General features: G+C 47.3%; 1 protein-coding gene across 6 annotated transcripts in view; it reads left to right on the top strand.

Moving 5' to 3' along the window:
• Nucleotides 1–23,104, top strand: part of ARHGEF37 (Rho guanine nucleotide exchange factor 37) — a 56,261-nt gene extending 33,157 nt beyond the window's left edge. The window contains exons 5-15 of one of the 6 annotated variants that reach the window (XM_044947470.1): nt 1,494–1,693; nt 2,858–2,988; nt 5,533–5,637; nt 7,539–7,649; nt 8,300–8,629; nt 12,234–12,362; nt 15,187–15,382; nt 16,882–17,039; nt 20,159–20,281; nt 22,118–22,151; nt 22,836–23,104. In XM_044947470.1, coding sequence (XP_044803405.1) covers nt 1,494–1,693; nt 2,858–2,988; nt 5,533–5,637; nt 7,539–7,649; nt 8,300–8,629; nt 12,234–12,362; nt 15,187–15,382; nt 16,882–17,039; nt 20,159–20,281; nt 22,118–22,151; nt 22,836–22,885 — 1,567 coding nt within the window. In that variant the 3' untranslated portion in view covers nt 22,886–23,104. Of the gene's footprint in view, nt 1–1,493; nt 1,694–2,857; nt 2,989–5,532; nt 5,638–7,538; nt 7,650–8,299; nt 8,630–12,233; nt 12,363–15,186; nt 15,383–15,818; nt 16,839–16,881; nt 17,040–20,158 lie in introns of those variants that run through there. The other 5 variants (XR_006553303.1, XR_006553302.1, XM_006041027.3 and 2 more) reach the window with 5 other exon arrangements.
• The last annotated feature ends 915 nt before the right edge of the window (nt 23,105–24,019 follow it).

Genomic DNA, 24,019 nt, shown 5'->3' with positions numbered 1-24,019 from the left:
CACCTCTCCTGCCCACAGTCAGCCAGGCGCTAGGAAACCCTTGGTGAGAGCAGATGGTCAGCACAGGCATATCCTGACAGATAGTTCAACCCCTGCTTTCCAACCTCCTGCAGTTAATGGGAGGGAGAGGGTAGTTCCCACCTGCTGTGTCTGTTCCAGGCCTTATGGCTGATCTTTCCTGGACATTTGGTCTGGAGGTTTTTTCCATAGGAAGAACAGCAAGAGGCAAAGGTACTGTAGAGAGCCAGATAATAGTCAAGAGAGGTATTTGTGAGTCTTTATGGAGGAGGCATGCTTACACATTGATGTTTGAAATCCTCATGTGTTTCTCAGAAGGTGGGTCTGAGGGCTGCTGGTCATGATCAAAGAAAGACTGTTGGAGCCTTGTCCCAGATGCCATTGACGTGGGCACTCTTTCTGCAACTTCTAGACATCATCAGGAAAGGGGCTAGAAATAATCATTTATGCATCAAATGGTACATCTGGAAGGGACCTTGACACTATTAGTTCCTGTGTTTTGTATTTTCCTTTTTCAAATTAAAATTTTCAAGCCCTATTGAAAAATAGAATAATGTATGAACACACACACCCATCACCTGAAATGAGCAAGTATAAATGCCTTCTGTTTGCTGCATCTAATTTTATACTGAGTAATTTAAAGGAAATTACAGATACTATGAGTCTTTACCCTTAAATACTTTACACGCCTCTCTAAACATTAAATTCCTATGATTAAAAAAAAAGTTTGGAGGGGGCTGTGCCCTAAGGCTTGTGAGATCTTAGTTCTTCCACTGGGGATTAAACCTGGGCCTATAGCAGTGGAAGCACTGAATCCTAACCATCAAACCACCAGGGATTTCCCAAGTTCCTGTGATTTTAAAAGAGCTTCTTTTTTGAAGCAGCAGGACCATTTTTTAAAATGAAATACCATGTGCGTGTCCAGCAGATGGAGTTGTGCTTGAGACATACCCAAGTAGAGATCTCAAATAGGCTAGTTGACCATGTGAGTCTGGAGCGTGGGGCAGAAGTAAGAAGTGGAGATCTGGGTTTGCCATGTGTTTAAAGCCGTAGGACTAAAGGAGCTCAGGAAGAGAGTGAGTGGAGAGAGGAGGCCCCGGGGCACTCCAGCATTGAAGAGAAGCCAGGAGAGTGGCCTGTGGAGTAAGAGAAACAGGACAAAGGGCATCTCTGGGGCCAAAAGAAGAAAGTGTTTTGAGAAAGAGGGAATGGTCTGCTGTGTCTGCTATTGAGAGACCGAGTAAGCTGAGGACAGAGAACTGACCTTTGGATTTAGTACATATGGGGAACCGAGGTCCAGAAAAGGGTAAAGTGAGAACTAGCAGCACCCGATGAGGAAATTGAGGACCCCCGAAGGAGGGCGACTTGCCTGAGATCACACAGAGAGTTAAATAGCAGAGCTGGGACTAGACCCCAGGCCCTTTGGTGCCCCCAAGGGTGGACTTGACCTACTTAACACCAGCCTTCTCCCTCAGGCCGCAAGCGGGACCTTCAGGCCTCAGTTTCTTGCTGGTAATTCCTCTGCAGAGGATTACCAAATACCCATTGCTGCTGCAGAAAATTCTGGAAAACACACTCCCTGATGCCAGTGCCTACGCTGTCCTTCAGAGGGCTACTTCTGCCCTCCAGGATGTGGTCACCAACATCAATGAGTACAAGAGGCGCAAAGAAGTGGGTAAGGACTTGGGGCATTTAGGTGATATATTAGTGAGAATGCTTCTAGTTAACAAAAAACTCACCTCAAACTGGCTTCACTAGTAAAGGGAAGACAGTCACTTATGTAACCTGCAAGTCCAGAGGTAATGTGGGCTTTAAGTAGGATTTAGTCTGGGAGTTGGTGTCATTTCCCTATAATTCTCTTGTCTCTGACCTTCACTATGTGTCACTTGCCTCTTCAAGCTGGCCTCCCTCATAACAGTAAGTGGCTATTGCTCTCCTAAGACTCACGTCTGAACACCACACCTTCCAGGAGAACGTGGACCCTTTCTCTGCTTAGCTGTAAACACTAAACTGGAGCTTCATTCTAATAGGATTTATTTGAGTCATATGCTCACCCTGAACCAGTTGCCATGGTTAGGGGTATGCCATGAACTGTTTGGCTTATGCCTGGGTTGTAAGCCTTTCTTTGAACCTGTCACTGTGGTAGAGGAGTGGGGATCGTGTGAATTGGCTTATAACAGTCAGCAACCACTCCCTGAACTAAAGTGAAATCATTCTTATCCAAACCACATGGCTGCTATACTAAGGAGAAATGAATACTGGAAGGCAAAGAGCTGTGTATGTATCAGGGATGAGGGTAGGAGGAGAAAGTGGGGAGATTGTTGCCTCTCAAGTTGCTAAAACAGAAAGGTCTGCAGAGTGTCACAGTGTCCTAGGTAGAGGAAAAACTTACACAACTAAGACAGTATAGTAACAATAATTTAGCTAATGTTTACTAAGGGGTAGCTATGACTTGTTTTTTTCACTTATTATTTTGTTTGATCCTTACAATAGTCCTGAAGTTGGCACTGTTAGTCTCATTTCACAGTTGGGTAAAATGAGAGCTTAAGTCATTTGCTTCATTTCCATCATCTTAACTGATCTCCCAGCAATCCTGGGATGTGGTTGGCCTCATTTACAGATGCGGAAGCTGAGGCGCAAGAAATCAAGCTGGTATGAACCTCTTCAGTCAGTGAGGACTCTGAGCCCCGTGTTTTACCTCGAAGATTTGCCATTCTAATGGGTGTGACCCTGACGTTTGAGAAGAGGGCCTAAGAGGTGCCCAGCTGGGATGTCAGGGTCTCTTACTTTCCTGGGTCAGCCCTGGTTCCTGTGCCTTCCTTTTCCTCTGTTGGTGCAGCCTCCAAGTACACCAAGGTGGAGCCGCTGAGCCTCCGGGAGCGACTGGCTCGCATCAATACTCACACCCTCTCTAAGAAGACCACCCGGCTGAGCCAGCTGCTGAAGCAGGAGGCGGGGCTTGTTCCCAGGGTGAGCAATGGACTGGAGGAAGGGTTGCATGCCAGCCATCCCAAGGGGCAAGATGGTGCGGTGGTGAGGTGGAGTCTTAGACTGCTTTCAGAGATGAGAAGACTGAGGCCAGAAAGGGGCAGAGTAGGCACCCTCACTTGATTCTTTTGTTTAAAGTTTGCTGGTTTTTTAAAGATTTTTTTGCTGTGGACCATTTTTAAAGTCTTTGTTTGAATTTATTTCAATATTGCTTCTGTTTTATGTCCTGGGATTTTGGCCACAAGGCATGTGGGATCTTAGCTTCCTGTTCAGTTCAGTCGCTCAGTTGTGTCTGACTCTTTGCAGCTGCATGGACTGCAGCACACCAGGCTTCCCTGTCCATCACCAACTTCCGGAGTTTACTCAAATTCATGTCCATTGAGTCAGTGATGCTATCCAACCATTTCATCCTCTGTCGTCCCTTTCTCCTCCCGCTTTCAATCTTTCCCAGCATTGGGGTCTTTTCAAATGAGTCAGTTCTTTGCATCAGGTAGCCAAAATATTGGAGTTTCAGCTTCAACATCAGTCCTTCCAGGGAACACCCAGGACTGATCTCCTTTAGGATGGACTGGTTGGACCTCTTTGCAGTCCAAGGGACTCTCAAGAGTCTTCTCCAACACCACACTTCAAAAGCATCAATTCTTCAGTGCTCAGCATTCTTTGTAGTCCAACTCTCACATCCCTACATGACTACTGGAAACACCATAGCTTTGACTAGATCGACTTTTTTTGGCAAAATAATGTCTCTGCTTTTTAATATGCTGTCTAGGTTGGTCATAACTTTTCTTCTGAAGAGCAAGCATCTTTTAATTTCCTGGCTGCAATCACCATCTGCAGTGATTTTGGAGCCCAAAAAATAAAGTCTGTCCCTGTTTCCATTGTTTCCCCATCTATTTTCCATGAAGTGATGGGACCGGATGCCATGATCTTAGTTTTCTGATTGTTGAGCTTTAAGCCAACTTTTTCACTCTCCTCTTTCACTTTCATTGAGAGGCTCTTTAGTTCTTCTTTACTTTCTGCCATAAGGGTGGTGTCATCTGCATATCTGAGGTTATTGATATTTCTCCCGACAATCTTGATTCCAGCTTGTGCTTCATCCAGCCCAGCATTTCTCATGATGTACTCTGTATATAAGTTAAATAAGCAGGGTGACAATATACAGCCTCGACGTACTCCTTTCCCGATTTGGAACCAGTCTGTTGTTCCATGTCCAGTTCTAACTGTTGCTTCTTTATCTACATACAGATTTCTCAGGAGGCAGGTCAAGTGGTCTGGTATTCCTTTAAGAATTTTCCACAGTTTGTTATGATCCACACAGTTGAAGCCTTTGGCGTAGTCAATAAAGCAGAAGTAGATGTTTGTCTGGAACTCTCTTGCTTTTTTGGTGATCCAACAGATGTTGGCAATTTGATCTCTGGTTCCTCTGCCTTTTCTAAATCCAGCTTTAACATCTGGAAGTTCACGCTTCATGTACTGTTGAAGCCTGGCTTGGAGAATTTTGAGCATTACTTTGCTAGCCTGTGAGATGAGTGCAATTGTGCGGTAGTTTGAGCATTCTTTGGCATTGCCTTTCTTTGGGACTGGAATGAAAACTGACCTTTTCCAGTCTTGTGGCCACTGCTGAGTTTTCCAAATTTACTGGCATATTGAGTGCAACACTTTCACCACATCATCTTTTAAGATTTGAAATAGCTCAACTGGAATTCCATCACCTCCACTAGCTTTGTTCGTAGTGATGCTTCTTAACCAGGAACCAAACCCACACCCCTGCACTGGAGGCTAGGGAAGTCCCTCTGCTTGGTTCTGAATAGCCAGGGTGGGCTCTCTCCTCTGCGCCTTGTGCTGGTCTTTCTCCAGGGCCTCTTGATACAGGTGTGTGTGTGTGTTTTCAGTCACTCAGTTGTGTCTTTTCGACCTTATGGACTGTAGCCCACCAGGCTTCTCTGTCAGTGGGATTCTCCAGGCAAGAATAATAGAATGGGTTGCCATTTCCTTCTCCAGGGGATCTTCCTGACCCAGGAATCAAACCTGAATCTCCTGTGTCTCCTGCTCTGCAGGCGGATTCTTTACCTCTGAGTCACCAGCAAAGCCCCTTGATGCAGATAGGAGAACTTATGTCTGGGCCTGGGCAAGGAACCCAGGCTACTAGTAGAAACTTAGGTTGACTGAGTACTTACTCTGAACCAGGCATTAATGGTTCCACACAATGAAGTACATGTTCATATTATCCCCATGTTGCAAATGCGGAAACAGGTTCCAAGAGGGCAAAACAATTGCCTAAGTTCACACAGACAGGAAGCAAGTGAACCAGGGCTCATGTGTCTGATTTCATGGTCTGAATACAAAACCACTAAGCCGCACTCACTGCCCCTAACCATCCCACTCAGTTTGGGGACTGGAGGAATGGCTCTGATGTGTGGGTCTGTGGAAAGGTGTGTGTGTGTGCTTCCTAGCAAGGACTTGGGACAGAGGTGTACACTGCCCCCATGATGTTCTCGGCCCTCATAAGCGTAACTTTACTCTCAGACGGAAGACAAGGAATTTGATGACTTAGAAGAGAGGTTCCATTGGGTGTCGCTGTGTGTGACCGAGCTGAAGAGCAATGTGGCTGCTTACCTGGATAATTTGGAGGTGAGGGCCCTGTGGTAAATAATGGTGTGTTTGCGGGGGGGGGGGGGGGTGAGGGGGACAGGCTGGGGTACCTGGACAGGTACATAGGGCCCATTGAACAAGCCCCTGACAAAGGCACCAGCTTCAAGAACCAATTGGAAGAGATCATAACAGTTCCTGGTTGGAGGCCAGAGAAGGGCCATGGGGAAGCACTCTTTAATCTAGAGGTTATCTGGCTGGGGCAACTTCTGAGTTCATTGAGTGTTCAGGGACTGGGGTTCCCATTGGGCAGAGTCAAATTCACTGGAAGCAGAGTCCTCTGGAAGAACCCTGCCAGACCGGTGCTAGAGCAGGAGTGACAAACAGGTGCTCAAAGGGACCAGGCAGGGAATATTATTGACTGAAGTGTATAGGTGTATAGGCCTATTGTCTATTTATGAGACTGTTAGGTAGAGTTTGGTATGTAGTAATATTTGGAGTTTGAATGACTGAATAAATGCATAAATAAATAAAATTAAATTAAATGCCCTGTCTCATGGGAGTTGTTGCTGCATGGGAGTGTGGACCCAATGCTGCCAGTTCTTCTGATTTTAAGGAAGAAGAAAACTGAAAATTGAGACCTTTAGGTGAAATCTCATGATGTGTCCATGTGAGCAACTAATTAAATAAGAATCTAAATGTTATATGGGCCCAACAAAATACATTTTTGCAAGCCAGATTAAGCCCACAGGGACACCAGTTTGCATTCCCAACCAGCACATTACTTTCCTTGCGCCCAAATTCCCACTTCGTTCTTGTCATCGCTGCTGACTCATTCCATCCACTCTGTCCCTTTTGCGTGGTTTTGTTCTCAGTCACATCCATTTGCACAGACCAGCTCAGTCAGATGAGAACAGGCTCTTTGGATAATGGGATTTGGGGTGACATTATTGGAAGTGTGTAGAAGGAGAGAGGTTGTAGCTCTATGCTTTTCTGTGTGGGGCACACCCCCTGCTTATTCTGCTCCATCTTGCCCCAGCCCCCACAGAAAGATAACAGCACAGTCAGTGAGAAGCGGAAGGCCCTCAGAGAAAGAATGGAGGGGCCTTGAGAGAGAGAAACCAGAAGCCCCCAAGAGACATGTCTGGCTTTGCAGAGAAGAACAGATACTTAGAAACATTAAGGCTGTGTTGCCCTGAATGCAGGATTTACATGACAGATACAGGGTTGACATGAAATCCCATAGCAAGAAATTGACTCTCTCTCTTAATCCTCAGAGTCCAGGAAAAGCCTCTTTTGCTGGCATGTAAATAAACCAGCAGAACCAGTCTCAGGCTGGAAGCCTTCAGCTGGCCATGACGCCCAGACAGAATTTAATAGCATTGTTTTTATAGCAGTTATTTTTAACATGCTTATTTATGGCAATTATTACTGACTTTTCCTTTATGGAAGGATCATAAGGTGTGTTTTTTTTGGCCATGCCATGCAGCTTGTGGGATCTTAGTTTCCTGACCAAGGATTGAACCCGGGCCCTTGGCAGTGAAAGCACAGACTCCTAACCACTAGACTGCCAGGGAATTCCCCATAAGGTGTTTTTTTGTTGTTGTTTGTTTTAATGCACTGATTTAAATAGGGATGCTAGGTTGATTTAAGGAAAAGTATTATTAGAACATGAGGAGCAGACATGGCAGAAAAAAAAATTCAGAAGTGTGATAATGAGAAGTGTGTGAATTGGAGGCAACACTGGAATAGGGAGAAAGATGTGGGCTTAGAGAAAGAAGATTCTAATCACCCGAGTTGTGCAAGGATAGATTAGCTGTGTGCAGACACTTGGAGGGTGTGCAGACAGCGTGGGCAACCTTTTCCGGGATGTCGTGGAGGGGCTTTCAGGTGTGAGATGGTCTCAGTGGGCTGTGATTGGCTCTCCTTTGACCCCCATCTAGGCTTTCCTTCGCTTCCGGCCCCAGGACTACAATCTGGAAATCCCCGAGGGGCCTGTTGTACAGTACTGTTACCTGGCAAGAGACCTGCAGCTCCAGGCCTTCCCAGAGTTTGTGAGTGGAACTTCTCCTTTCTTTTTTTCAGGCAGGTGGCAGAGTCTATAAGAATCCTATTTAGAAGTGAGGCCCTTTCCTCTATGGTTACATCCATAACTGTCCTGGGTAGTCAGCAGGGTGGAGATTATTATTAGTGCATTTTCCTGATAAAAATAGGGCCAGCTAATGTTTATTGACCCATGTTATCTGCCAGGCACTGTGCTAAAGTCTTTACATTCTTTACTCATTTAATCCTCACAACATAGCTTACAGGGTAAATACTGTTAATAACTCCATTCTGCAGATGAGGCTCAGAGAGGGTGACCTCCCAGGTTATTCAGATGATCAATGGCAAGCTAGGATCTCAGCCCCAAGGACTATGGTTTTGATCACATCCTATACCAAATTTTTTCAACATCTCTGCACAGTAACCATATTAAGAAATGACATATATTAAATACTTGTTCTGTGCACTCTGCTAAGCTTGTTACATGCATTGTCCCCATTTCTCAGATGGGCATCTTGAGGCCCAGAAAGGTTAGATATCGTGCTAGAGGTCATAGCTGTTTGGTGAGAGTGGCACTGGAGCCTCTCTCCAAAGCTGCTTCTTCCTGTGGCCACCCTCTGCCACTTCTTTCTTCAACTCCCAAGCTCACCTCTCCCCACAGAAGCAGCAACTGGAAGCCCAGGTGTGGCAGCCATTGTGCAGCCTGGCCAAAGCCTTGGCAGGCCCTCAGAACCTGATCAAGAAGCGTCTGGACAAACTACTGGACTTTGAGAGGGTGGAAGAGAAGCTGCTGGAGGTGGGCAGTGTGACCTACGAGGAGGAGGCAGCCCGGCACACGTACCAGGCACTCAACTCCCTGCTAGTGGCTGAACTCCCACAGTTTAACCAGCTGGCCATGAGGTGGCTCGGCCAGATCCTGTGCACATTTGTGACTCTCCAGAGGGACCTTGCAAAGCAAGTGCTGCAGAGGGCAGAGGACAGCTTGGCCGAGGTAAGGCCTCTGGGACTGGGAAATGGCTTGGACGGGCCTCCTCAGCCCTTCAGCGGGTTGTTTGGAAGGGGCTGGAGTGGAGTGAAGTTGGGCCTCCCAAACAGGCTACCAGGTGCTTGGGAGGAGGCCATGGGGACCTTCTGGATCTCTCTTATGCCTATTCTCCCTCCTTTAATAGAGTCAGACCATGAAAGCAAGGGTAGTATAGAACTGGGACTCTAGGCCACTTGCAGGCTCTGGGACTCAGAAACACAGGAGGCTCGCCTGGGAAAATAACAGGCCTTGGGGCCATTCCCTGGAGTGTATTAGAAGCAGGTGACAAGAGACAGGGCCCCTTCTACATTAGTCAGGAGTAAATGCTTCAGGCTGGTGTTCCTGCCCCTGCTACTACTTCTAGCAGCTGCCTCCCTGTGAGCCTTTACTGCACACTGGGTTTGGAACACTTTCCATATATTGTCTCACTTAATCCTCACTATAACCCCACAGAGTAGGTATTGTTATTATTCTCATTTCAAAAGGAAGCCGGGACCACAGATGTTAAGCAGCTTGCCCAAGCCGTATAGCTCATGGCTAAATTTAAATCCTGGCAGGTGAACTCTAGAGCCTGAACCACAATGCCCGACAGCCTGTTAAAAACAGCCATCTGCTGAATGCATAAATAGGGCACAGAGAAGCTTAAACAAATTTCCAAGTGTAAACTTTGATTTTATAATTTTGAACACTGGGGTTAGTATAGGAAAGAACACTCAACTGTTCTTCAGTCTCTCTCTGATATCAGCATCAGAGCTCAGTGGCTTGTGGGTCTAAGCTCTGCAGAAATGTCAGTGTTGCTCGTTCCACATGGTGCTTCCTGTGCCTCATGTGCCCCAGCTCAGCTTTCTCCATCCAGTTTATTGCATAAAAATCCTGATGAAATTTTCCACCCCCCACCCTTACCACTGTGTGATACCACTTTGGCTGTGTGGATCACAACAAACTGTGGAAAATTCTTAAAGAGATGGGAATACCAGACCACCTTACCTGCCTCCTGAGAAATCTGTCAAGAAGCAACAACAGTTAAAGCCAAACATGGAACAATGGACTGGTTCCAAATTGGGAAAGGAGTATGTAAAGGCTGTATATTGTCACCCTGCGTATTTAACTTATATGCAGAATACATCATGTGAAATGCCGGACTGGATGAAGTACAAGCTGGAATCAAGATTGCCAGGAGAAATATCAATAACCTCAGATATGCAGATGACACCACCCTTATGGCAGAAAGTGAAGAGGAACTGAGGAGCCTTTTGATGAAAGGGAAAGAGAAGAGTCAAAAAGCTGCCTTAAAACTCAACATTCAGAAAACTAAGATCATATCATCTGGTTCCATCACTTCATGGCAAATAGATGGGGAAACAATGGAAACAGTGACAGACTATTTTCTTGAGCTCCAAAATCAGTGCAGATGGTGACTGCAGCCATTACTTAAAAGATGAAATTAAAAGACGCTTGCTCCTTGGAAGAAAAGCTATGACCAAGCTAGACAGCATATTAAAAAGCAGAGACATTACTTTGCTGACAAAGGTCTGTCTAGTCAAAGCTATGGTGTTTCCAGTAGTCATGTATGGATGTGAGAGTTGGTCTATAAAGAAAGCTGAGTGCCCAAGAATTGATGCTTTTGAACTATGGTGTTGGAGAAGACTCTTGAGAGTCCTTGGACTGCAAAGAGATCGAACCAGTCCATCCTAAAGGAAATCAACCCTGAATATTTGTTGGAAGGACTGATGCTGAAGCTGAAACTCCAATGCTTTGGCTACCTGATGCAAAGAACTGACTCACTGGAAAAGACCCCGATGCTGGGAAAGATTGCAGGTAGCAGGAGAAGGGGATGACAGAGGATGAGATGGTTGGATGGCATCACCAACTCGATGGACAAGTTTGAGCAAGCTCCGTGAGTTGGTGATGGACAGGGAATCTTGGCGTGCTGCAGTCCATGGGGTCACAAAGAGTTGGACATGACTGAGCAACTGAGCTGAACTGAACTGAACTCTTACCACTACCTTCCCAGCCCATAGTCTCACTCTGCAGCTGCAGCCTCCCACCACTTCTGAGTACCATCACAGCCACTTTGCATAGACTCCTTCTTCAGCCTAGAATGTCCCTCCCTGTCTCCCCCATACCTTTCACAGTGCCTGACATGTGGTAGGACCTCCACAAATAAGGGGTGAATGAATCTCTCCATGAAGCTCTCAGAATCCCCTTTCTCCAGGGGGGAGAACCCATCTCCCCATCCTCTGTACTCTAGCGGCCCTCAGGATGTGCTTCTCCTAAGCTCTTATCAGAGCCTGCATCCTGCTGAGGTGACGGATGAAGCTGTTTCCCCTCATTAAGCTTCTCTTCTTTTTGGCCCTCACAGCGTTTAGTACAGAGTACTATCCTCAGACACTGTTTTTGAATTAAGCCCAAACCATCTGCAAAAAGAAGCTGTTCTCTTTCTTGAAGGCAGAGGGTAAATCTGATCAGATAATCTTCTCATTCTCTTCTCACCCTCTAGTCTTCTATCTAGGGCAGCCAGACCCTCTTGTGTTTACACTGGGCTATGCAGGGCTGGGGAGTATTCTAGGATACTGTAGTGGGGAGGTCAACTTCATAAGAGCAGAAAGAAGGCATTCCTTTTTTTCTTTTTTTGACTGTGCTATGTGGCATTGGGTTCCCCAACCAGAGATTGAACTTGTGCCCCCTGCATTGGGAGCACTGAGTCTTAACCACTGGACCACAACCATGGAAGTCCCAGAAAGTCTCGATTGATCTTGTAATGTAGAATCTTAGGGCCTGTGTCCCATGTCCCATTCTCCTGGACAGTCTCCTGGAACCTGGGAAAGGCCCACATGGTAGAACCTCAATCTCTCTGCATCCTGGGGGCAGAGGAAAGGCCCTGGTGGCTTTGGTGACCAGCAGAGAGGACATGTTTCTGTTAGCTGTGGGGCCTTGGTCACTTCTAGACTGTCTGATGAAAATGCAAGAGTTGCCCAGCAGGGCCAAGTTCCCAGGATGGAGCATCATTCAGAACTCCCTGGGCTCCAAACCAGCTTAGGCATAAAGAACCTATTATACAATTGTGTAACCTGGAGACCCAACAAACAATGTTGTTGAGGCTCTGGCTTGCACTGCATCTCCTGGCTGTTTCCCTCTCAGGGTTGGCTTTATTGTCAAGCAGGTGTTTTCTGCAAGGTGGGAGAGAGTGGCTCTCAACAGCTCCGGGTGTTTACCTTAACATCTCAGGATCTAAAAGAAGAATCACCCTGTCACTCTTAGCCTTCATGTACTAAATCTGATGGGAAGATTCCGAATGGCCTTGCTCTAGTCCATTGTCCACTCCTTGACCAATCACGGTAGATAAGAAAAGGGATGCTGTGACTGCCAGTCCTGTGGCCAGGCACCAGGAGGGACAATACCCCTGGACCCCCATAGAGGGATGCTTTCTTAAAGGAAGGTGGGACAGTACCCAGGCCAAACCAAGACAAAGACATAAAGGCCCATCCTAACACAGCTGGGGCTGGAGTGTAGCTGTCAGGGTCTCCTCTCTGCCAAGGAGGGCTCTGATGACAATGTCTATGCCCCCCAGCTCCCCCACCACCACCTGTCTGAGCCGGCCTTCAGGAAGCTGGTGGAGGATGCACTAGGCCAGACCAGTCACCAGCTTCGCTCCTTTCAAGAGAACTTTGAGAAAGTGCTGCCACCTCCCACCACACAAGTAAGTGTCCCTCCTTCCCCTTCAAAGACTATCCACTCCTTCACCTGCCAGTGGGGTGAGGTCAGCCCCCAGTTTCCTTCCCCCTTTTTTTCCCAGTTGTTCCCTGTTACCCAAGAAACACATTGCCTTTCCCTCTCTCTCTTTTGTGACCTGGGGGTGGGGGTGGGGTGGAAATCTCTCTCTCTCTCTCTCTCTCTTTCTTTCTCTCTATCTCTCTCTCACACACATTCTCTTCATGGTTGATAAGTATAAAAGCAGGTTAAGAAGATAACCTAAACATTTTGCTCTTAATGACATCGCAACAGACAAGTGGCATGAACACCCTGAAGCCTGCAACGTCTTCAGATTTTTCAGCAAAATTAACTTTGTTTCCTCATCGCTTTCCCATAGAACTTGCTTCAAATACGAGCATTCAGGACAAATAAAATGTTTGCACTAGAAGTAATTTAGATTTTCTTTTTGCTATGAAATTTTTAATTGCAAAAGACAGTGTTTCAGCTGCATTGTGGTTGACAGAACTTTGGCTGGCCAAAGGCTTTTTTGGGGGGTAAAATGGTTTTCCTCTAAAATATAATGAAAGGGTATCTTGCAGTCTGCTTGAAGAATTCTTCAAGAATATATAAAATAATGGAGTAGGATGAGCAGGGTGGGAGGGAGACTCAAGAGGGAGGGCATATATGTACACTTAGAGCTGATACACATTGTTGTATGGCAAAAATCAACACAATATTATCAAGCAATTATCTTCCAATTAAACAAAAAGACAAAACCATAAGAAAGAATAAAATCATCCTAATAATTTTAAAAAGATATATAAACTTAAAAAAATTTTAAAAGAATATATAAAATATTATGTATGTTTTAGTAATTGATGTAGCTGAAGGGCACAGGGGCTCTCAGAGTGTGATGAAACCTGGGTTTGAGAAAACTGAAACTATATTCAGTCACATGTGAGATGTGAAGTGAGGGTCAGGAGACAGGTCCAAGATTCCCCCAAAGGGAGGAGGGAGCCCAAGAGACATGGGAGAACATTAAAGGAGCCCAGAAGGACTGGGCGGAGACAGGTGGCCTTCGCACCAAGAGCCTCAGAGGGGTGTGTGCACTTCAAGTGTGGTGGCCTCCTCCTGGGAGTGAGCTGTCCCCACTTCGTTGCCCACCCTGAGACACCCAGCAGAGGACTCATTCGGGCTGTTACATGGGCTCCGCGACCCGAGGGGAAGAAGGGTGGAGGAAATCAAGAACGGAACGGCCACTCAGATGAGCCATGGAAACTTCTATCTTTTTCTACTTAAGACAAAATAACATTTTTTCTTATTGGAAAAGCAAGCCATGGTGATTGCAGGAAAAAGAAGAGAAGATACATAAAAATAGAAAGAAATGGGAACATCATAGTCCTGATGTGTTGCAAATTGGTAGGAAGAGAAGGGACTCCCATGACCCCAGCCCCACCCCCAGCTTCCGCATCTCTCCTCTCATGTACCCCTGCAAGACTCACACAGATACACAGACACACACCTTCTTATAAATTTCTATGACTTATTTGGCTATGAGTACAGATCCCAGAGGAGTGGCGTCACCCCCCAGGACATGAGAGTACCAGTGCGATCTTTGCAGGCCTCCCCAGTGCCTCCAGGGAGTGCTGCTGTTCTTCACACATGGAGGGGCAGAGGCTTGAGAAAGAAGACAAACGTTTGCTACCCCATACTTGCATTAGCACCACCATTCTGAAAAAGAGCTACTGTGCCTCTACACTTTTGTTTGAGGGCCTGTTTAGAAACCTGGGATTCTCCTGGTTCTTGATCCTGATTCAGGAACCTGTTGGAAGTAAGGGAGATGGCAGAGTCTGTGCCCAAGTGTCCCTGAAGGGCATCTCTGCTTACCTCCCTACACCTAGCACCTCTCCACCTGGAAATAGCCATATAGAATATAGTGAATATATGTCCATCCATATATATCTAGTGAGAGAGGATATATAATAAATCTATATTCAATATTTTTAGCTTCTTTGTTTTACAAAAGGGGACAATCTCCTGAGTCCCTTCTTGTTAATACTTTAGTTGGAAGCAGTGAATGAAAAAACAAAGACAGGGCCAAATTTCTAGATGCTCTGAAAGTGCACTGAATCATTCTCCTTAGCTACATGGCAATTTCCATTAAGGAAAGACTCTGTTGTCACTCACAAGGCTTACCATGCCTTGTAAATGGTAGGGGACTCAATAAAGACTTGTGGACTCAAAACCCATGGAACAAAACACTGAATTTCCTTTGTTCACGCGTGTGTGAGGGGTCTACATGTGTCAGCCCTGTGCTGGCTATTTAAGATCCCAGGTGAGTAAGGGCTGGTGCAGACATGACACTCATAGTCTTGCTCATTGGTGTTGAAAGATGTGTGTAAGGCATTTTCCTGTGGGACAGCTTAGCTTAATGCTATGGGCAGAATTTAGGGCCCAGTCCTGGAGTTCTGTAACTGGGAGATTCAGAAACTGACTTAGGATTTTAGAAATCCCAAGAAATTTAAACCAGAGAAGGATTTTATTTTATTTATTTATTTATTTTTTTCAGAGAAGGATTTTAGAAGCTTCTTCTAAAATGCCTTTCTTCTGAATGCATTTCTTCTGAAATGCCTTTGGATACTAAGAGCGTGTGTTTCTCATCTGATCCATCCACTTGTTGTTGTTGAGGCTGTTGCCCTGACTGGGATGGGTCTGTGGGGAGCAGAGGTGGACTTGGCCCAGGACTCCTGGCTGTCAGCATGTCGGCCAGTACTGGTGTTAGCTTTAACCCTCCAGCTCCAGCACTGGTGTCTTCTCTCTCCCTCTCCCAGCCACTCCTTCCAGGGGCTGAACGCCAGGTGCAGGCGCTCCTGAGCAGGTATGGCCTGGGAAAGCTGTACCAGGTGACAAGCAACATCAGCGGGGCTGGGACTCTGGACCTGACCCTGCCGCGGGGCCACATCGTAGCCCTCCTTCAAAACAAGGACACCAAAGGCAACAGCAGCCGATGGCTGGTGGACACTGGAGGTATGTGGGACTTCAGGGGGCACTTCCCCGCCCTTTGGGAAAGCCACCCAACGAGAGCCAGTGGGGAGACACGGGTGCTCTTGTGGGTGGGGTCTGGCTATGCAGATCCAGGATGGGAATGAACGCAGGTGAACATGGAGGGCCTGGGGACATAGCCAGCTTAGTGTGGTGTATGAGATGCCAAAAAGAGAAGTTGTCTTATGTTGCAACATCCGTATCAAGCACCTACTATGTGCTGGGTGCTGTGTAAGGAAGGCAAGGACTCGCGAGGACTCTGCCTTGGGGACCTCACAAGTCACTGGTATAGACGCAGTTCTGTGGATCACCTTGAAGAATGGCGATATGTGGAGAAGGAACACTTGGATCCAACTGTGGGGACAGAAGTCTGACATCGAGAATGAGGTTGATGTTGTCCTGCTCCCTCTGCTGTGGTCAGGTCCCTTGGTGTGCTGCTCAGATGTGGGGGCCTCAGGAGACAGCAGGGCAGGAAGCAAGGGGCACCATGAACCCAGGACGAGATGCCCCAGTATCTCCAGTGTCTTCCACAGAGGGGCATGCGATCCACAGATGACAGTTACACAGGACTATTGGGAGGGGATCTGCAGACAGTTTTTCCCCACTTCAGATACTTTATTTTAATTTAGCATTTTAATGTATATTAGAAAAAATATAACTAGTACAGAAACCCATGATTTTATTCATTGTTATCAATGTATAGTACAACACTAAGTTTTAAAAAGTGAGTTTATTAAAAAGATGGTACAGATCTGGGAAAAGTCATAAAAGGGGAAACTCTGGACTCAAGTTGAAAAACTTGAGCTGAATGAAGATTAAAACAATGCCCCTGGAGTCAAGAAGACCAGGTTTGGATCCCAACTCAGCACTTTAATAACTGCATGATCCTAGAAGAGTTATGGAGCCTCTCTGAGCCCCGTTGGTTCAGCAATAAAATGGAAATAACAATACTGACCTTGAGAGCTGATGTAAAAACTAGGTGGCCCAGTGCAGTTCAGCACCAGGCAAGCTCTCAGAAGGTGACGGCCATTCACAGTAACTGCAGCCAGAACACCCCTGGGGTAGCTATTACAAGAAGGGACTGGGGACAGTTGGAGAAGGGAAAGGCAATTTCTGCCTCCTGGGAAGACAGTCCTGCAGTGAGGAGTAGCCTTGCTTGGACAGGGGACCAGAGGTGCCAGCACCAGGAAAACAGTTTTCATTCCAGTCCAAGGAAGAACTTGTCTCTGCCAGAGCTGTTCCAAATGAACTGGGTTGCCTCTGTGGGGAATGAGCTCCCTGTTACTGGGGTAAACAAGCAGAAGCTAGAAAGAGTGAGCGCAGGGTGGGGTGAGTGGTTTTGTGATGTTCTGAGATGACTTTTCAAGGTGCACTGTAGTGCTGAAAAGCTGTATTGGACACAGTCACATCCATGAATGGTGGTGACTTCCTCTACCACTGAAAGGGGTGATCCACAGCCAGATAACATTCTGTATGTCCTGCAGGACATCGAGGGTACGTGCCAGCTGGAAAACTGGAGGTGTACCATGTGGTCCCCAGTGAGGAGGAGCTCAGAGGGCAGGCGAGGCCTCACAGAGACTCCCAACATCAGACACCAGAGCCCACCTCAGCCCCAGTCCCCTCTGTCCCAGCTGTGACCCAGGTGAGCCTAGAAGAGGGGTGGGGGCCATCTGGAGTGGGGCTTTGATTTTCATTCTGTCAGGAGGAGTTACTACCCTGTGGAGGGGCCAGGGCCAGGGGTCAGTGGCCATACCAGTTTCCTGGCCAGGCATATACCTGGAAAAAGGAGACTCTCGTCCCTGCCTTGTCAAGAGCAGAGAGCTAATCCTTTACTCTCCATTAAGCACAGCAAGTGGGATTATTTCATTCATTCATTTAATCATGGATTAATTATTCAGTATACGCCAGGCACTGTGTTAGATGAGAGATACAATGATGAGCAGAGGTCAACCTTGGCCCTTGCCTTCCTCAAATTTACAATCTAGGAGGTGGGGGAAACAGTGATTAATAAAATAATCATATAAATGATCTTAAAGTTCTATTAGTGATAGGTGCCAGAGCCTTAAGTGAGAGAGAGGATTAGGGAAGGATTTTCTGAAAAGAATCATGCTTTTGCTCAGATTTGAAGGATGAATAGGAAGTAATTGGATAAAGGGGTGTGAATGGGAAGAGCTTCTCTGAAAACATGCCCAGCAAACACAAAGGCCCAGGGCTGGGGAAGACACGGTTAGTAAGGAACTGAGGGGAGCCAGCAAGGTAGGGGCAGCGAGGCGCTGTTGAAGAGGTGAGGTGGGGCCAGCCATTGGGGCCTGTGGCCTTGGCAAGGGCGTCGGTCTTTCTCATAAAAAGCCATGGGAAACTTGTACATGCATGTTCACCGCAGCATTATTCATAACAGCCCTAAGTGGAAACAACCTATGTCTGTCAACTGATGAAAGAATAAACAAAATCTGACATATCCATGCAATTTCAAATATTATTCATCCAAGAGAAGGAATGACGTTCTGACACATGCTACCACACGTAGCTCGATACAGAAGACCATGTAATGTGTGATTTCTCTATTCAAACTGTGTAGGATAGACAGTTACATTTGGGCAGAAAGTAGACCAGTGGTTGTCAGGGGCTTGGGGCAAGGGGAGTGGAAAGTGACTGTTAAGCGGTCTAGGGTCTCTTTTTGGGATGATGAAGATGCTCTGGAATTAGATAGTGATGGTGGTGGCACAACCTTGAGAACATACTAAACACTACTGAAGTGTACATTTTGAAAGGGTGGAGTGTATGTATGTGAATTATATCTCAAAGCAAAAAGTGATGGGAAGGCTTTGCAGAGCCAGATCCTAGGGGGAAGAAGGTCAGTGGGGTCGTTGTGAGGGTTGATTGAGGTAGTTAGCGGCTGGCACATGGGAGCATCAATAAAGGGAGGCAGCACGCACAGTTATGGAGGAGGGGCTTCACAGGTGATGAATGAGCAGCAGAAAGGACCCAGGCCCAGGGGCATGGGCCCAGAGGCTTGCAGTGAATAGCCAGGGAGCCTGGAGTGGGCTGAGGGAGGGCTGCATAAAAGTCAGTGGAAGCTGTGATGTACAGCTCTGGCACGTGCTGAGAAGGTTCTCAGGCCAGTGCCGGGAGAATTAGCTAGAAGTGCTACACCAGGGCTGCCTCCAGCTGGACACACCCACCCATCAGCAAAGGACCCATAAGGGTCCCACAAGGGAGGCTGGCCACCCAACTCACCCCCATCGCCAGCCAGTGTGGATGGTGTCCCCAGAGCCCCCACCTAGGGGCCCGTGTGGAGAGCTCAGCTGTCCATCAGCCCAGGGACATCAGCTGCTTCCTCTTTGCTTGTGGGTCTGCTCAGTGGGACTCACATGGGGTCATTCCAGTCCCCTGTTGCCTCTGACTATTCCTGGCCCATAGTAATAAAAGTCATGGTAGGGGCTTCCCTAGTGGCTCGGTGGTAAACAATCTGCCTGCCAATGCAGGAGACACGGGTTTGACCCCTGATCTGGGAAGATCCTACATGCCATGAGGTAACTGAGCCCATGCACCACAACCGTTGAGCCTGTGCTCTGGAGCTTGGGAGCCACAACCGCTGAAGCCTGCACATCCTAGAGCCTGTGCCCTGCAACAAGAGAAGCCTCCATGAGAAGTCCACTCACCACAACTAGAGAGACAGAGCAACTAGAGAAAACCACAGCAACAAAGACCCAGCGCAGCCAAACAATAAAAGTCATGGTAGAAATAACCTAAGCAGGGAATTCCCTGGTCATCCAGTAGTTAGAATTCGGCACTTTGACTCATGAGGCCTGGGTTCCATCTCTCATCAGGGAACTGAGATCCCTCAAGCTGCATGGCATGGCCAAAATAATATAATACTTCTTGCTCAGTTGCTCAGTTGTGTCTGACTCTTTGCAACCCCACGGACTGTAGCCTGCCAGGCTCCTCCGTCCATGGGATTTTCCAGACAAGAATACTGGAGTGGGTTGCCATTTCCTTCTCCAGAGGATCTTCCTGATCCAGGGATCAAACCTGGGTCTTCCGCTTTGTAGGCAGACGCTTTTACTGTCTGAGCCACCAGGGAAGTCAAAGCAGCCTGCATTTGTTGAGCCCTTACTCTGTACCAGGCACAGGCATTCATTCATTAAGTTCCCACAATTACCTGGAGGGAAGGATATCATACTTCCATGTTACAGATGATGAAACTGAGGCCCAGGGAGGTAAAATATTATCCTAAGTGCCCTCCCCTCCATTATTGTCTTTTTTGGGGGACCCTTTACCTAAAAAGTAATAAAGTTGCCCAACCATCCCTCCTGTCTCTACACCAAGCTGAGAAATTGGTCTGGACAGATGACACCCTTGGATCTGAGGAGGGTAGTGAGGAAGGGACTCGGAGTCTTCTGCTTGGTAGGATGGCAGCAGTGGACTGAGAACACCCCTTCTGAGGTCAGACAGGTCAGCTTCACTGCTCTGTGATTTTGAATTAGTTCCTTGACGTCTCTGAGTCTCAATTTCCTTATCTGAAAAAAGGAGGAAATAGAATTATAGAACTGTGAAAATCAAAACCAAGCAAAGAGCCTGCCATCCAGTAGGTATTAGAGTGGAAGTAGCTGACATCTTTGGACAAAGGACGCATTTGGGAGGTGGTGACTGCCCAGCCACTGAGTCAGGTGTCAGGGAAGAGGGTAAACAGCTTCTCTGGGTTGGGCTTGTCCGTGCTCTCGCCCTGACCACTTCTGTGTCATTCCCCATGTGTTTCAGGTGGTGGCCATGTACCCCTTCATGGCCAGAAGCAGCCATGAAGTGAGTCTGCAGGCAGGCCAGCGGGTGACTGTGCTGGAGGCCCAGGACAAGAAGGGGAACCCAGAATGGAGCCTCGTGGAAGTAAACGGACAGAGGGGCTACGTGCCTTCCAGCTTCCTGGCCAGGGCCCCAAGTCCAGCTCCATGGGGCTGGAGTTTGCCTTCTTAGGGTGCCCTCCTTGAAGTCCATGTTCCAGGAGGGTTAGAGGCTGTGACCCTGGGAAGGAAAAGAAGCAAAGAGAAGGTGGGAGTGAATGGGGAGATCAGGTCAGGGTGGGGTGAAGGGCACGGAGAAGGTAGCCAAAAGAGGGAGATGAGCCTTGTAGAACACCTGGTGTGGGTGGGCACGAAAGGCCCCAACCAGGGCAGCTCATTATGTTTGCCTGGAGAGGGCGTTCCAACCTGAGTCACAGCACCCTGGATGGCAGGTCCCAGCTGATGCGCCAGGACTTGCTTGTGGCCAGTCTTACCTGTGCTCCTGCCCCAGCCTGTGCACGAGAGTGGGTCACCTAGATGAGCATTACCTGTGTGCTATGTGGTTGCATGGAGGGCCCCTGGAAAGTCTAGAACTGCCTGGTCTGACAGCTCACTTCCTTCCTGTGATATAGAGACACCATAGCTGACCAGTGGGCTTTTATTTCTCTACAGTGGGAGATGAATTACCCTGGGCAGTGAACACGCAGGAGCCCTCTCTAGCAGGGAGCGAGGGCTTGTCAGGGCAGTAGAAAGGTTCCCAGGAGTCTTTTGGCTGGGCCTGGAGTGGGTGTGAGCAAGTCACGATTCTGGAATGTGTGTAGGCAAATGCAGAGGCTGCCCCAGGGGAGAGGGGTTTTTGAGGGTGTGTTAGGTGGAGTGTGTGAAGTTGTACAGTTGAGGTGTGTGTTAGGTTGGCAGCAGTTGTACACTGCTGCTGTGTTCTCTGAACTAGGGGACAAAGGACCATGCAAATCACAGAGGAAACTGTGAAGGAGGTAACTAAAGACCTGGTGGGTGGGTAATGACTTGGTTTCCTATTTCTGGAAGAAGGAGCCAGGGGAACCCCCGGTGGTTTCAGGAGGGTGGTGAGGGCCTGGAGGCCACAGTGGAGGTGATGTCAGTTGGCTGTGGAACCTCAGACATAGGACACAACCTCAGTTTTCACATCTATTAAGACCTAACTCAGGCTTGTGATGAGAATGAGGAGATGCCAAAGTTGTGGAAGCTCCTTGTGAATCGTGAAGTGTGACATAAAAGTAAAATTGCAGGATGTGCAGGAAGTGGTCTCAGGATGGCCCCAGGCATCAACTGGCCACTCTCCATGCCCATGGCCGTGACCAACATTAATAATCAGTGTGGCATCCTTTGCTTTAAACCCAGGATCCCTCCCAGTGCTGCATTCTAAGTAACCAAACTTTTGAACTTGGTGAGATCACATTAATTGTCATCCCTTTCTAGAACCTAGAAATTGAAGCCTCTCAAAAGAGTTCCTGTTCAAGGAAGACTGACTACCAGGGCAAATTTGGGTGCAGCAGCTGTTGGATCATCATTTCTAAGTTGTCGCTTTGGGCTCAGATAAGTTGCAAGATTCACAGGAGAGAGAAAAGGTGATTCAGTGTACCTTTTAAAACAAGTGACAAATTTCAGAACAAATCCACATTAGATTATGTTTAAAAACAGGTGACAGTTTAGACTTAAGTCCAAGAACACCTCTGTGTTATAACTGTAGTGCCTAAAATTGTTAGCTCTGGTTTTTGGAGAGCCTTTAATAAGTGTATACATGTCTGTGTCAGACAGTCTGTAACTTACCTCCTCTGGGCTTGAGAAAGCATGAAGGCTGCATACATAATGCAAGAGAAACTCAGTCCCCACAACCTTTCACCCAGCACAAAATTGACTCTAAGATGCTTACGACTCATTTTCCTTTCTCTTCCCTGCTCAGATTTCTGATGCAAACAAGAAGCACAGGAGAACAGGTAATAAAATAGGAAATCAGCTGTGGTAGAACCAGTGTGGTTCTACAGTACTTTTGAGAGCCTACTGTTTGCACTGGGGCAGCTTTCAACTATGACTGAAGTGAGGTTCCCACTCAGAGATGCTGATGCAATTTGTCTGGAGTGTGGCCCAGCCTCAGGAAATCAGAGAGTGCCTCAAGTACTTCCAGTGTGTGGCCAGGGTTGGAGACCTCTGCCCTGGACACTCAGTGCTGGTTGAGATAGACCTGGGGTCAGAAATGGTCACAAGCTCTGACCTAGGATGTGCCCCATCCGAACTTTGTACTTGCTGAGATGCTTTAAACAGGCAGCTTGAGAGGAGGTTTGAAACAGGACAGCCTGTTCTTTCAGGTCCTAGAATGTATATTTATTAAGTGCCATTAAAAGGGACCTGAACAAAACTGGATGTTCTTGTAGGCATAAGGGAGAAAACGGAAATATACTTGGAACCAAATCTGTCTCACAAAAGGAAAATAAAAATGTATTCAGTAGCACATGGGTTGTGGTTTTTCATACCAGAGAATGAGATTAAAAGTCACTGAAGGGTGAGGAAATGCACAACTGAGAATATGGAGAATGGCCTGAATTTTCTCCAGAGGACTCAGTGTAATGTGCCTTTCACCTCCAGATGCCTAGAACCATTGCACTGTGTCTTATTTATTTCAGTGCTGGGCCATCACATGTTAGACTCGCAAAGGTATTTGCCTATGACTTGAACAACACTTCCAAGAATTGAAGACTGATTCACGAGGGTGCCTCTTGCTCCCTGCAATGGAGTTTAACCTTTTGGGCTCCAACCTAGTTTTAGACATGGGGACCAGATTACAGTTATCTCAATGCTCAAAAAGATGAGCAAATTCTTGGTTAATGTGCTGAGTTCTAGCTTGGTGAATAACTGATGTCAACTGCTGGAAATAAAGGTCTTAAAGATGAAATGTCGCTGAAATTTGTGTGACTCTCACCATTGGAGGGCCAGTCAGTGTGATCTTTGTTCACTAGACACTTGCTGTATATAAAAATGGCACCTCATTTATTCATGTGTTCATTTAAGTAGTGTCTACTGCATACCTTCAGTGCCTCCAGGAGTTGGCTGTTGGGGATGCAGTGAAGTCCAAGATTGGGGCCCTGCCCTCCCAAAGCCTACAGTCTGATGAAGGAGGCAGGCAAGGCAACAGTTACACACAGTGTTAGTTGTTATGGGTGATAACAGGTGCCACCAGAGCCCAGGGGGAGGCCAGCTGCTGACCTAGACTTGGCTAAGGAGGGCTTCCTGAAAGAAGTGATATCCAAGCTGACGGGAAATGGAATAGATGAAGGTGGGAGGGAGGGCATGTGCAAAGGTCCAGAGATAAGAGCAAGCACGGCTCATCAGGGAACTGAAATGCTGTAAGGCTGAAACACATGCTGTGTGTAGGGGTGGTGGGTGCAGTGGGAGATGGCTTAGTGAGCTGTGCATGGTAAGGAGCTTTGGGGTTTATTGTGAAGGCAGTCAGGGGGCTCTAAAGGGTTTCAAGCAGAAGAGTGACACACCGGGATTGTGGTTTAGGATGCAAGTTCTAGTTCATCCCTGGATCTCCCTAAGCATCTGTCACATGCCTCAAGTTACAGATGTTCAATACACGTTGCTCAGATAACACCCAGATGGGATCGGAACACCAAAGCCTGCCTCCAAGTATCTCCCATCCAGCTATAAAAGACATATGAGCATCAAGCAATTACCTGGTACCACAGGGCAGAATACTGTCAGCCCCAGAAGTTGTTACAGCCCAGGCTTCTAGATGTTCAGACAAGGAGGAGCTTTGGGGGTGCTGAGGGGGTCAGGGAGACTTTCTGGAGGAAGTGGGGCTGGT

The sequence above is a fragment of the Bubalus bubalis genome, chromosome 9, assembly GCF_019923935.1.
Source record: "Bubalus bubalis isolate 160015118507 breed Murrah chromosome 9, NDDB_SH_1, whole genome shotgun sequence".
Classification (NCBI taxonomy): Eukaryota; Metazoa; Chordata; class Mammalia; order Artiodactyla; family Bovidae; genus Bubalus; species Bubalus bubalis.
The sequence above is the reverse complement of the archived record's forward strand: the minus strand, read 5'-3'. Positions and strand labels throughout refer to the sequence as shown.